Below are 15,368 nucleotides of genomic sequence, written 5' to 3'. Positions count from 1 at the left end.
ACTTAAGATTTCCCAGTAACCAAGGCCTCATCAACATAACCAAGGTTCCTGCAGACTAGCTTTATATGCAATCAACTAGAGAAACTGCTGTAAAGAGCAATGTGATCCCAGGTGAGAACTAATCTAAGTGTGTGTGTGGTGAGGAAGGTGGCTACACCCACTGAGACTTCACACTTGTGTATAGACTGGACCAGACATGCCCATATGCAAACACGAAAATCAAACTGCATTCAATGGCCTATCTGTGACCATTCAAACTCTTTAACTTGGCCCCTGCATGCCAGGGTGATGGCTTTCATTTAGTAGTTAAAATTACTTCAGAGTCCTCTTGTGAAAATATCACATTATGACCAAATAACTGGCAGTAGGCTGGCTTATGTCTAAAATGAGAGGCAACTAAAGAATGGTATTTCAGCATCTGTGCAACTGACCCAAGCCCAAAATGGATATATTCCCACCTAACCAGGATACTGAGAATTCAGGGTGATTTTAGGTTAGAGTTCAATTTTAACTCTTTTCCCCACAATTGTGAACAATCAAAACTTTTTTGCGAGACCAAGGATTCTGGAAATGTTAATAAATAACCACCAGCACTTTCAGAGGTTTGAAATTTATACTACACTTTAGTTTTGAGATGAAAAAGTAGTGGCACTGAGAGATGAGACACGTTGAACAAGTTTAAAACCAAAAGCAGTGGACATTTATTCCTCAATTTTTGTGCAAGAGTGTAAAGATGCATTTGAAAGAACCTGATGGCTGAAGAGCATCAGCCATGGCCTCTAGGCTGGCCTAGTTTACAGTTAGATTAGGAAAGGGAAAGGGAAAGGAAAACGGGTAACTTGCCTAGTTCACACAAACAATGTTTCCAGCAAACACAGTTGTTTACAAGTTTCAAACTACATTTTACTAGAGTCAAGGGAAGACTTTAAAAAAGCTACATACAGTACAATTTAAAATTGGATGAACATCCTGCAAATGTTAGTGCAAAGTAATTGTGTAGACTCTCCAATATAAGATTGTGCTCATGTTTCCCAGGTTTGGTCAATGTTGCTCTTTTAGAATTACAATCACACAAAGGCTTAACTTACAAATAGTAATGCCTTTGTGTTCTATGTCCTATGTATCAGGGAATGTTCTAAGGATTTGGTGAAATGCAGCTTTATTAGTTTCCTTAACAAAGCATATTTCTTTTTTAGTTTAACAGTCATGTTCCTGGAATGCTGCACATGTGCGTTGTATGGAAATGCTTTTAAGATTCTGCTCCTATCTTGTTCAGTAAAATTACTAAGATGTCCTTTTGATTATATAAACTAGAATTGTTTCATGATTTAAAAATGCAACCAATATAATGAAAACATTTCAGAGGTGAGAGAAAATCCACCACTAATCTCAGCTAGACAAAGTTCTTAAAATCAACAAGCCTATGCACACAGTTATATGTAATGACTGCAGTAATCAGTTTATTACACAGATTAATCATTCTTGAACGTACAAGCTCCAGAGGAGCAACTGGGTCTTTAAATATACACAAGTATTTCCATCAAATGTATTTTCACCCTTACATCCAGATAGACCTAAGCAGTTAAAAACATAAGAAAAATAAGAGCTATTAGCTATGTATTAACTGAGAAACCACATACAAATCAAAGAATACGGAAGAGAAAAAGAGGCTGAAAGATGAAGGTTGAAGGGGCAGAGAGATGTAAAAGAGTTGGGAACAAAGCCCATTACACTTTATGTGTACTAATAGCTGTTGACCAGTTAAACTTAGACCTTAAAATACGGGATGTGTGGGGAGAGTTTAATCTGGTTGGTCTTAACTTTCACCTAAGACATAGGTCCTTCAAATAAAATGAATACAGAAACAACTTCCATGGTCTTCACCTTGCTTTTTATAAATGTTTTACTTTGAAAAGAATTCCACTTAAAAACAATCTCCTATAGGTCAGTGGAGTTGTTTTCCCCCACTCAAGCATACACCACAACCACCACCCCTCACCTTGTCGTTATCCAAACATAAGTCAGTAAGGAAAGCTTTTAGTCTCACACCTAGGTTACGCCTGGAGAACTGGCTTGTCACACACACACTTCTCTGCTAGGAGGCAATGTTGGTACAGGAGTACAGTATTTCTAGTTTGTTGTTCCAAGTATGTACAACACGCAGCACTGTTGTATCAGGTAAACATGTGCACAGGGGAAGATGAGGCGTGGGCTCATAGAAAGCAGTCAAATGGAAATCAAAAGGACTTTCTCTTTCAGAGTTCCCCTATCTTTATTTGTAGAGGTTATCCAATAATTTCTTTAATTACATCGCATACTTCTGAGTCCATTCTCGAGCTATTCTGTTGTACCTGTACACACAAAGAAAGGCTTGGCTTAATATAGGTGACGTGTCAGTTAGTAAGCAGATTTCATTCATTATTCTACTTAGTAGATTCATGAGCATAACTTTTAGGATGGTCAAGCCCAAATTTCTAATATGTCATTTTCAAATTAGTTGGAAAGAACTCTAAAATCGGAAACAATTTCCTTTAAATACTATTTATAGAAGATTCTGATTAAATTTTAGTGTTTTTGGACTATATCTTATTCTGTATTTGATCTATCTATTTCTATGAAAGATCTTTTAGCTCTTGGTTCATTTATGTGGGGTTCTTAAAACAATATAACTCTACATTATATAGTTCTTGAAGCCGTATACCACTAGGGATTAAACTGACATGCTATTTTCCTTTATATGTTAATTAGAAATGCTTCTGGCAGAACAATTTGGTTGATGAAACAGATAGGAGTTTAATGTTCCAGAAGAATATTCTAGTAGTAAAGTAAGTAAAGCAAAAACTTCTATCATTCTCCTATTAGAAAAAGTAGGCAGGAAAGGTCCACTGACTATTAACTATCAAAATGATTTAGAACACGCACACAATTCTAGGTATTGAACAAAAATGGCTCTCCAATAAAAAAAAAAAAATTTCACAAACAGCAGAAAGCATGATCTAATTTTATTCTGAATACAGCCAGGAATACAGGGCTATAGATACTATTCAGACCTATACACAGACAAAACTAAACTAAGAACCAACTTCTGTTAGAATCCGAACTCTAGCACTGTTGTTATTAGCGCTGTTGAATCAGTTCCAACTCATAGCAACCCTGTATAGGGTTTCCAAGGAGGAACTGGTAGGTTTGAACCACTGGTCTTTTGGTTCACAACCCAGTGCTTATCTTATAGCATCGCACCAGGACTTCTCATAGCTCTGTTTAAAAAACAAAACCTATATATGACTCTCTAATCCAATAGATTTCAAGTAGTTCTTTAATTCTTTATATTTTAACTTTAGAAAACTCAACTCTCCTGTGAATTTCTTCCAAAAAATCTCAATGAATAATATGCAAAACAAAAATAGTTAGAACATTTCTAGTTACACCTCTTTTGATATCTTGCCCATGCTGAAGAAATTCATAGTGTAATTCTAAAATACTGAAATTCTATAAGAAGTTTTGTTGAAAAGATTTGGGGCATTTATGTCTTACAGTCTTTCCTTAGAGCTTGCCAAGAAGTAGAAAATAAATTCCTTTCTCCCATTAATTTACAAATACCTACTTAAAGACATATGGGCTCTGAATGGGAAAAAAAAAAAAGAAAAAGCTTTACGTCAAAAACCAAGCATAAGACATAACGCTGTTAGAAAACGTACTGTATATAAGTTTTACAGACAGTTAAGAATCAGAAATGATTAGGGATAAGAATAACATACTATCTACTTACAATATTTAGTGCAATACTCTTTTTTCAGATCCCTAGGGGAATATTTGAGAGACTTGAGACACAAACACCCCCACCTGACCACAGACACCTCTTTATCTGGAGGTCATACTTACTTTTCTCTATCTGTTTTGTAGATCCGAGCAATCTCAGGCACTAAAGGATCATCTGGATTGGGATCACACAACAGAGAACAGATGGACAAGAGTACTAGAAAGAAAAAAAATGTATAAATTAGTAGAGGATAAAAGCAAAGGGTTGGGAGAACACGAGATGCCAACATATGAGAGAATTCTAAGAACCTATATATAAAGTAGTGCCTAGCAGTTTTGTTCTATCTACCCTTTGTAACAGTATTATTAAGCAAGCTTTATGAAAATAAACAGATTTCAGGTTCAATCACAAAAAAATAAAACCAAAGAAAATGAATGTGCAGTGATAGTCTGTCCTCCCATATCACAATATAAGCTCCTTTGTTCAGTCTCACAATAATGCCATGATGTAAGAAGAGTAAATTTGACTTTATCAATGCTCGAACTGCTAAGGAGAGATGAAGTGACTTTCCCAATGTACCTGGCTAGTGTGTAATGAGAATGAAATTGTAACTTAGTTCTTCCAAATCCTAGATCAGAAAAACCTTTCGGAGCCTATAAAGTTGAGTTTTCAGAAGCCTATGCTCAGTGAGAGGTGAATAGCTTTCAAAATTCCCAAGAAAGTACACTATTGAATATTCTTATTTAGAAATGCCAACCATGAAACCCAACAATCACTAGTTTCTCAATGGCAGGTACCACACTCAGATATAATGAATTAATTTCATTTTTAGTTGAAGTAATTTTAAGCACATGTCTCCAAATGGGGTGGACCACACACTTACTATGGAGTACTCAACATAATTCTACCAAAGTCTCAAATTCTTTTCAGGGTTGATTTAGAATCACATTTAAGCTACTTCCTAAGTGACAACCAGGGATTTAACAGATTATGAAAGCAAATCTCAATGGTATAAATTTCCTGAACAATCTGTTTTTAACTTAAGTGTTCTTTATTGAATGCAAAGAGAGGGCTAAGGTCAGTAACTTCTGATATACTGAAATGAAATAAATTCCAATCACTCTTCTGATGCTAACAGAAAACTCAGCTATCTTATTTCTCTCTAATGTTCTGTGGCAAGAGGTAATGACGCTGACCCTACTTTATTTCCAAAACATCAAATTCAGCAGGAAGAGGATTTACTCATTTTCCTATCAAATTGATTCTATAGAGATCAAGGGCTTCTGAGATGCGAAGAAAAAGTTGACATGCCCTTTTATTACTCAGTTTGGTAACCAAAAAAAAAAAAAAGCTATTTCCTTGCCTTAAAAGTATATGGAAAATAAAAACATCAGGAAAGATGTTTTCTGACTCTTCATTCCTGTTGCCCACAATTCTGGCAGATGGCATTCCCAAAACATCTTCTCTTCCCATTGTCAGGTGTTATCACCTGATGCCCTCTTCAAAGCATAGAACATTCTAACAGCAATTAGGAAAGATCTCATGTATATCCTGAAAATGACAACAGGGAGTTACATTTTGAATGCTCATGAAATTGGTGACTATAAAAAGAAACTTACCTAGCCTATCAAATTGGCAAAAGTACAATTATTCATTCTTTATCTAAAATTAGTAGACAGATTACCAAATTAGTGTTTGTAATAATTTCTCTTTATTTACTCTAATTACTCTAATAAAGCAACATTGAAAATACAGATTTTTAAAGAAACAGCTTTGCAGACCTTCCTCCAGGAAAGAAAGGAAGGATGGTTATTTAGTTTTGGTGAAAGGATTCTTAACATACTATTGAGGCTTCCTTTAATTCCTTAAAAAGTGGTTTTGGCTTATAATACAGTTCACCTTGTATCTCTGGTAAAGAGAATGACCAACTCCTGTTTCCGCAACCTGCGTTAAGTTCCTCTCTAAAGTGTTCAAAGTCTAGTCACTTTAGTGAGCCTATGCAGGTTGTGAAAACAGAAGCTTCTCTTTACTAGAGATACAAGGTGAACTACAGTACAAGCCAAAATCACTTTTCAAGGAATTCGTATATTCTTCACTAGTATATGCTAAGAATATACTCATTTTTATTAGTGTCATAATCCAGCCATGTCCAATTCTAACAATGTATATAGTCCAATGTCTTTCATAGCCCATTTAATCAGCTTCCTTTAACATATTTAATCTGATTCTTTTAAGTTTTCTATGTATTAAGTCCCTAACTGTGACACTGTAGGATCTGCACTTGACTGCTAACTGCAAGGTCAGCGGTTCAAAACCAAGAGCCGCTCTTCGGAAACTCTATCCAGGGTCACTATGAGTCAGAATTGACTTCACGACAACACTTAACAACAACAACTCAGGGGAGTCCTGGAGTGACACATAGGATAAGCAGTGGACTGGTAGACTACCTCCAGATTGGCAGTTCAAACCCACCAGCTGCTTCTCAGAAACCCTACACATAGTCGTTATGAGTTGGAACAGACTCGAACGGTACTTAATAGCATACAGCTTCAGAGTGGAGAGAATTCTGGATCAAAATTATTGCCCTTGAAAACAGTCTATTTGTTAAAGGAATGATTAATATCACATACAGGTTTCCCTAGTCAAGGACTGTCACAGAATTGCTTGCCTACCTATACGTTCAATTTATAAAGCAGCTATTAAAATATTAAAACTAGGTAAGTCAATACAATCAAATTCAACATAGTAGCACTCTTAACTATTTTTAAAGGTGTTGTTTGTTGTTAAGTACCATAGAATTGGTTCCGACTCCTAAAGAACCTGTATAGGGTTTCCGAGGAGCAGCTGGTACTTTGAACTGCCGACCTTGTGGTTAGCAGCCCAGTGCTTATCCTATAGCACCACTCCAGAACAGTTAAAAGGAAGTTATCCACAAGTTGAAAAAACAAACACACACCTCTATCCGGAGAGAATATCCCAAGTCAATAAACTTCTAACAGCCCTTAAAATTTAAAATAGCTGAAATATCAACAAAAAAACATGAGGAAATTATAAAAATTAAAATATACAAGTATTTTAGCTATCTAGAAGCCCCTCCCATTTTACTTATTGGTCCTATTAATAGATAATTGCATTACTTGGTGAAGAACAATCAATAGGACAGGACCTTCAATAATCGAGGATATCACAAGAGTAACAGGAATATGAACATTTTCTCGAGTAGCTCTTGAACTGCAAGGGAGTCTCTAAATGAAAAGTATTCCTTTTTTGGAATTATTTCATTCACAATTTAAATAACAACAACAAAAAAGTGGTCTTTTTTGGGTGGGGGAGGGGGACTTATTTTAGCATTGGTGGTTAAGTGTCTTTGAGTTGGTTCCATCTCATGGTGACTCTGTACAGGGTTTCCAAGGAGCTGCTGGAAGGTTTGAAACACCAACCTTAGGATTATCAGTCCAAAGGTTACCCTACAGTGCCACACCAGGACTCTATTTTGATGGAGGACCCAGAAATTTAAATTATATCCCCTCAGAAGTTTTCTTACTCATTTTAAAAATCACTTTATGAGAAGTACAGTGTGTGTGTGTGTGTGTGTGTATATATATATATATATATATAAATGAAGAGGCTTTGAAAAATTCCTTTATCTTTTAATTAAATTTTCCACAACTTTTTGAAGAACCCTCATACATCCAATAGTGCTTTACTCCAGGTATTTGAATGTTTACAAGAAGTAGGTTAATACTCATTTCACTTTTTCAATCTTTATAATAATAACAACAGCTATTTTCATCTCTATTCTACTGATGAAAAAACTGAGGACACAATTTGTTCCATGTCTAATTTAATAAGAAGTGAACATAGACAGATCCAGAGCTGCTTTACCATGTGTATCTGTTTACCATGAAGCTATATTGTCTCTCTAAATATATGCATTAAAGAAATAGTAACTGTTTAGAGTACATAGAAAAGGGGAAAAAAACAAAAACAAGCAAAGTCTTTTTCATACATTAAACTTCACAACCTAAATACCAAAACTAATACTATCATTTCTAGCTATTTCAACATGTTTTTCAATACAGCTTGCTACAATGTGTGAATATTGTATTCCCTGATTTTTCAACCACATTTCCTCATTTTCTGCAAAACCTGTAAAAAACACAATAGGCTATTAAATTGACATATTAGAACTGATTTCTTTCTCTATTGTTAATAAGTAATTTGTTAAGTAATTTCTAATTTTCAGAGATTAAATAATACTGTCTCAAATGTGCTCACATATAAAGCATTTTCAGTATTTGGGCTGTATTTTCAGCACAAATGAATGAAACTAAAACCACTGGGCTAAAGGGTATGGATGAGTACATCTCTTAAAATGTATACTGTTTTTCCAAAGGGTATACAGGTCAACATTTCTACTCATAAAATGACCCTCATTTCAGTATACTTTACCATTACTTTGTCTTCTTTTTAACAGATTTTTGTTAACGAAAATGTGAGAAGTAGGAATTTATGTTAATCCACTTTGGTATCTGGGTCTTTCCCCCCCTTACTGATTTATGTATCTTCTTTTTATTTTAAATATAAAAACAAAAAACAAAACAATAGCACTCATTGAAATCAAGTTGATTTTAACTATGGCTGAACCTTAAGGTCAGCGGTTCGAAACTACCAGCTGCTCCGCGGGAGAAAGATGAGGCTTTCTACTCCCGTAAAGATTTACACCCTCGGAAACCCTGTACAGGGTCGCTATGGGTCGGAAACGACTCGACGGCACTAACAACAACAACAACAACCCATTATTAAGGAGCTCTGGTGGCCTAGTGGTTATGAATTGGGTTTGTTAACCTTAAGGTCAGCAGTTCAAAACTACCAGCCATTCTGTAGGAGAAAAGATGAGGTGTTCTGCTCCCGGAAAGATTTCGCCTGGGAAATCCTGTGCAAGTTCACTATGAGCTGGAACCGACTCCAAGGCACATCACCACCACCACCACCACCCCATTATTATATTTGCCATATATTTCTATTTGTATTTTGACAAGCTTTTCCTTTAAGCAAATGCTTTTCATTTTTTATAAAGGTGCAGTTAGTGATCTTTTTTATGTCACTTTTCAGATTATAAAGTTGAGATTTGATATTAATTTTTGTTATCTTCTATAAATTATAGTTAGTTTGTAATCTACTTGTGATTTCATTTGGGTATAATGCTGAAACGATGTACCATTTTATATGAAAATATAAGACAATGGTAACTACATCTATGTAACCAGGTCTTATTTTACAAGAACTACTGGATCCCTTTATCACAAACTTAGTGACTAATTTTCTTTATACATACATTGAGATGAAGGTGTGCAAATAAAAATTTATATTGAACTTACCACCTTAAAGGATAAGTGTATTCTTAATAGAAACAGAACAGATTCAAGAGAAGGTGAAACCTTTAACAGTCTGTATACCAATTCACCTATATTTTGATTTTTAATTAAACTTAATACCTGTTTTTTTTATAGCACAAGCTTTGCTCTAAAAGGGCTATTTCTTATTCTGAAGCTGTATCTATACTTCTTATTCATGGATCTCAATGTTGGAAGAGACATTGTTTTTTACTCCAACTACAGCAATTCAAACTCACCAGCCGCTCCTCAGAAACCCTATACAATACAGGGTCGCTATGGGTCAGAATTGACTCGATGCACTTAACAAGAAGCTCAAAAAAAAAAATAAATAATTTTTTTTTTCATGTCAAATAATCATCTCCCAATATAAGCATGACATGAGTAGACAGAGTAGTCACCACACAAGGTGTAGCTATACTGCCAAAGTCCAACTCTCTCCAAGAATCTCAAGTTCTGTTCTAGAGCAAGGAAGAATTGTTTTCTCTTCTTACAAAGCATTTTGAGTGGTCTTTTCAAAAGCGAATAACCTTAAAAAGACAAAAAAGCAATGGTGCTTTATCTTGATATCAAATAAACATTCAATTACCTTTTGAAATAGTTAGTGCTGGAGACCACTGTGACCGGAGAATATCAAGACAAATGCTGCCATTACTGTTAATATTTGGATGGTAAATTCTTGTTGTAAATGCAACCTATAGAAAAAAGGAATACTTTTTGTAAGCTTGTTTATTAGTATAGTACAAAACACAGAAAAAGTAATCACCACATCCCAATTACCTTAGGTGGCTTGAAGGGGTAATCTGTCGGGAAATGAATTGTCAAGAAAAATACTCCACCCTGATAGGGACTGTCATTCTGTTGATAAGAAAAGTAGGATTAAAATCAGTGAATTATATAAACAATATATTCTAAAATTAATCTGAATACTTACTGGCCCCATTATTGTAGCTTGCCAATGGAACACTGAAAAAGAACCAAAAAAATTACCATGAAGAAATATCCACATTGTATCTATACCATAATTCTGCATCATTCTGCATCTTATCCCAATTCATTTACAAACAATTTACTAATGAGTCCCTAGGCAAAATGAGCAATCTAAATCAAGCATGAGCAATCTAAACCAAGAGAAAAAAGACTAGAGCGGCCTACAATACTGATAAGGTACTCATTTTGTTAACTATCTTGAAAACTCTATCAGGGAAACAAACTTTGACAAGATCCAAAGCTCTACTTTTAAATAGGCATTTATTTCCTTCAAAGGGTTAATCAAAACCAAATTTCATTGCCTTTAAGTTGATTCTGACTCATTGCAGCCCTATAGGACAGAGTAAAATGCCATATAAGGTTTTTGAGGCTATGTATCTTTATGGAAGCAGATTGCTTCAGATTTTTCCTATGGAGTAGCTAGTGCTTTTGAATTGCTGACTTTCTGGTTAGCAGCTGAGCACTTTAGTCAACAGCTACCAGGACTTCTTCAAAGTGTAAATGCAGAACTAACAGATCCCATTCTTTGATGTAATACATATCATTGCCAATATGCAACACCATCACATTCAACACTCCTTTTACAATGCTAGTAGAGGGTAGACAGGTTACATCCAGGGAGGCAGTATTACTATTAGTATTTTCAGTAAAACTATTTTGATTTTTACAATTAAATAAAATCCCTAAGAACTTTATCTGGTTCTTCAGAATGACTGATCCTCAAACAACAAACAAAAACAGTTGAAAGCCTAAGTTAGATTACAAACTCTAAAGACAATCTCAGTAAGTTTATAAACTTACTTAAAGGGAAGTTTTCTCTTCAAACTGCAGAAAATGGTACTGGTTTCATTTCTAAGATGGTGTAACAAAGTACAGCACAGAGACCCAACAAAAGTCAGAGTTTTCACTTATCAAGAAACTAACTTAGCACTTAATAGTCATATTAAAGATCTGGGCAAACTTAGGGAAGCTGTCCATAGGACTGGAATCTGAATAACCTAAACCAGTTAACTCTTGCTACAAGGCAGACATACAAAGTCAGTCCAAGTTCCAAAATTTAATCTGACTTCCTGAATATGAAACTGACATTATTAATTGGCTTGTCCCTCATTGAACCACTAAGACTGTTCTTCTAGCTTCTTGAAGAAAGATCCCATATAAAAAGACCCACCCTTGAGTCCTGGTGGCACAAAAGCTATTTATGCACCTGGGGTGCTAACTGAAGACCAATGGTTTGAACCCATCCGCAGCTTTAAGGAGGCAGTCTGCTTATAAAGTGTTTGTTATAGCCTTGGAAACCTATAGAGTAGTTATAACCTGTCCTATAGGGAGTCCTGGTGTGACACTCTGGGTTAATGCAGCAGACTGCGAGGTTGGCAGTTCAAGCTCACTAGTCGCTCCTTGGAAACCCTGTACTGGGTTCACTATGGGTCAGAAGTGACTCAATGGCAATGGGTTTCATATTTAATGTCCTATTTACAGGGGAGAAAAAAATTCTCATTCTATATAATGCTCTTCCATCTAATCCTTTCCTATTTCTTAATTTTCTCAGTGGCTACAAATAAGAGGACATAACTATACTTGCATTCCTGCTCAAAATTGCAAGAGTCTGATAAGGTAATTAATTGGAAAAGCAAATGGCCCACAAAGTCAGTTTGAACTGCAAAGTTGACGGTTCAAATCCACCAGCCACTTCTCAAAACCCTATACAGGGTCGCTATGAGTCAGAACTAACTCAACGGCACTTAAAAACAATAATACTTATATAATAAACCATAAAAATATAAAACATACTGAGAAAATAAGCTACAATGTCCATTTAACTATTTAAGTCCTAATTTTCTTTCTTCTAGTCTTTTAAAGATCATTCCTTTTCCTAACTCTTGCTAAAAATACTATCAGACCTTAGACATTAGTAAGAAAATTTAAGTCAGACAAATTCTTGGCTAAATTTTTTTTTCATCATTCCATACTCTTCCTACCAACTACCAAAAAACCCAAAGCATTTTATGCTCTATGATTAAAACCCTCTAAAATAAGTGGACATTTGACCTGGCTTCGATGGCTGGATGATCAGAACTCAACTAGAAGAAAGGGGGGGGGGGAAGTAACCTGCTACAATTTGATGAACTTTACCTACACTTAAGGATGCAGTAGCTCAAAAAAGAGAACAAATCTTCACAGCGAGGATCACTCCCCACCCCCTCAGTACACAGGGTTGACAGGGATGGGCAACTTAAGACATTGGCTACCCAAAATGGAGGGCCTATAAAGGCAAGAAGTGACTGGCTTACAAACTTTCAAGAGGGAGTCTAGTTCCACATGGGACAGGGGAAGGTAGAATCACCACTGAATGATTTCCAATCTGCTGGGACCAGGCTGGTGAAAGGAAATGGGGGTAATACTCTTGTGGTATAATAGTAAATAACTGCCAGTGAGGGCAGGAAATATAGAGGTAGATGTTTTTTGACAAAAGGAGATTGATTTTACAGGCCAGGAGTGGAGGTCCCTGGGACCATCAAGTGAGAAGAATGGAGAGTGGGACCCTACCCAGAGAGGCAGTGACGCCAGGGATGGAGATGGAGATGATTACGTGGACAGATGGAGCAGTTGGGGACACTGGACTTGGGGAGGGAGGAGGGCTGTGTGCTGGTGGCTGGGGGGGCAGGCCTATGTGGTGTACCCTTTGGTTGTTTGATGATGCATGGAGGAGATTGTGGTCATTGCAATAAGGCAAAGTACTGATGTTCTCCCATGCAAACCACACAGTAAAAACTTTAAAAAAAAACAAAAAACAAAAAAAAACTGGACAATCTAAAACCACAAGAGGCTTGGAGCAGAAAAGCCAACAAGCTGAATACTAGAACAGTTTACAATTATGCAAAGGTTACCCTTCTTAATAGAAGACTGGGAACAATAAATATATGAAAGTTAATATCACAATCTCTTGTGCATAATTGGTACACCTGTAAATTGAAATACATTCTCGTGTTACAACAGGCTATTTCATATGTAACTTACATCTTCTTAACTAGTAAATTATATTGTATAACATTCTCCAATTCAACTAAAATACGTGTAAGCCACTGACATTCAAATCTCAGAAGGAAAAAACACCTAACTCATTAATACCCAACACTTTATGTCTTACTGTTCTAAATGCTGCCGCCAGAAAAGTGAATACACACAGTAAGATTTTAAAATAGGAGTGATCTGGAAAAGAACAAGAGAAACCAACGATATTTGTGTCCGTAAATAAAATGATCTAGAGTACTAGCAAAAGACAGAGAAAGATAATCTAAAAAACACAGAAAGCATTTAAAGATTCACCATTTAAATCAAGTGTTCTGCCAGACTTGTTAAAAATAAAAATACCTATGGAGCCATTGGCTTAGGTCTTCCTCAGAAGCTCTCCTAAGATTCCTAGGCTCTAGTAGGTAGAAATATAAATAAGGAAGGAAGAAAGTACTGAAAAAAATATCTAAGCTCCCTCAAATTATAATGGTTCTGTAAAAAGTTCTAGAATTATTAGAGGTTTTGGTTACAATGCTAGGAATAGTTACTGGATGAAACACTTGGCCTTAAGCATAAAATGTTGCTCTCTTTTCATAAACATCTATTTCAAAATCTTTAATATAAGGATGAAACTTACGAGCTGTTCTAAATAAAAATTCATGGTACCCAAATGAAACCAGTGTGACATAAGTCAAAAAAACAAAACTACTAATACCACCTTGGTTGACACCATCAAATTAAAAAACATAAACTGAAAGCTACAATGTTTTATGTGAGTTTAAATGTGACAGAGCTCAATAATTACTCTTCAGTAATTTAGGATGAAGCTTGAGGTAGGTCAAAAGGGATAGTGAGAATATTTGTAACAGTTTGAGACTGAAACTCAGGAGACTATATTTGAATGTAAAGATCTCTACAGAGTTGCATTCACCAAGTGTTCAAAATGACTCATTATAAAACCAATAAAGCTTCAGCGCTTACTTCTCCTTTCAGGAAATATACTTCTTCTTGCTTACCAAATCTTTACTGAAGTAGGGGAAGTTTAATGGTTCATGGAAATCTGTATATTTAAAATCAAGTCTTTCATCTTTATTCTTATACTAAATGTCAACAACATATGGTGCTGAGGGTTTCAAAAGCTAGGATAGTCACAGGCAGCGCAACAAGTTTCATTTTGGCTGACAGTTTTTATTCATAAGATCAAATTCTGTCTATAACAAAAGATAACAACTGTAAATTATTATTCATAGTTTATCATGAGGAACTCGTCAAGATAAAAAACAAACAAACAAAAAACCCACTAGTAATTTATCCTCAAATGTTTTCAAACACAAGATTTAAGTAGTACCAGGGTGCTTCAAAAAGTTTATGGAAAAATTCCATTATCTTTTAATTCCATGTTTCCATTTAACTTTTTGAAGCCTCCTCATTTAATTCTTATCAGCAAACAATATGACCAAGCTTAAGGTTATACTGTCCCCAGGCAAGAGATTATTTATTCTGAGAAAGTAAATTTAGTCACAGGTTGGAAGTATATGGCTAAAGATTCTCAAAAATTGAACAAAATGACTAGGAATTAGGGGGAAGTTAGTTTTAAATTTTAACACATACATAATTCACTCATGTAAAAAAAAAAACAAAAAACAATTCAATAGTTATATTGACAAAACAATGCAACTATGACCACAACCAGATTAGATTTGTATCAGTCCAAATACAAAGTCTATACTGGTTAGTGGTCACTCTCCATGCCCCTCAAGTCCCAAGTCCTATGCATACCAGTCATTTACATTGTCTCTCTGGATTTGCTATTCTGGATATTTAATATAAATGTAAACATTCCATATGTAAAATCTTTTGTGAATGGTTGCTTTCAAGTAATGATGTTTTTAAGGTTCATTAACATTATACCATGTATTAGTATTGAATTCCTTTTAATTGCCAAGCATTTCAGTGTATGGATATATACCATTTTATTCACTGATAGACATTTGAGTTGTTTCTATTCTTTGGCTATTATGAATTATATTTCTGTGAACACTAACAACAGCGAATGGTAATTCCATGTTTAACTTTTTGAAGAAATGACAAACTGTTTTTCACAGCGAAAGCTGGACAGTGAATAAGGAAGATCGTAGAATTGATGCCTTTGAGTTGTGGTGTTGGAGGAGAATACTGAAAGTGCCATGGACTGCCAAAAGAACCAA

General features: G+C 35.3%; 1 protein-coding gene across 2 annotated transcripts in view; it reads right to left on the bottom strand.

Moving 5' to 3' along the window:
* Positions 1–677: 677 nt before the first annotated feature.
* Positions 678–15,368, bottom strand: part of UBE2D2 (ubiquitin-conjugating enzyme E2D 2) — a 63,806-nt gene continuing 49,115 nt past the window's right edge. For both annotated transcript variants that reach the window (XM_006866140.1, XM_006866141.1), the window contains 5 exons: positions 10,091–10,122; positions 9,937–10,014; positions 9,746–9,851; positions 3,883–3,976; positions 678–2,351 (listed from right to left, as the gene is read on the bottom strand). In XM_006866140.1, the coding sequence (XP_006866202.1) occupies positions 2,306–2,351; positions 3,883–3,976; positions 9,746–9,851; positions 9,937–10,014; positions 10,091–10,122 (356 nt within the window). In that variant the 3' untranslated portion in view covers positions 678–2,305. The remainder of the gene's footprint in view (positions 2,352–3,882; positions 3,977–9,745; positions 9,852–9,936; positions 10,015–10,090; positions 10,123–15,368) is intronic.

Source organism: Chrysochloris asiatica, unplaced genomic scaffold, assembly GCF_000296735.1.
Source record: "Chrysochloris asiatica unplaced genomic scaffold, ChrAsi1.0 scaffold00087, whole genome shotgun sequence".
Lineage (NCBI taxonomy): Eukaryota > Metazoa > Chordata > Mammalia > Afrosoricida > Chrysochloridae > Chrysochloris > Chrysochloris asiatica.
Note: the sequence above shows the minus strand (reverse complement) of the source record. Positions and strands in the feature narration are given on the sequence as shown.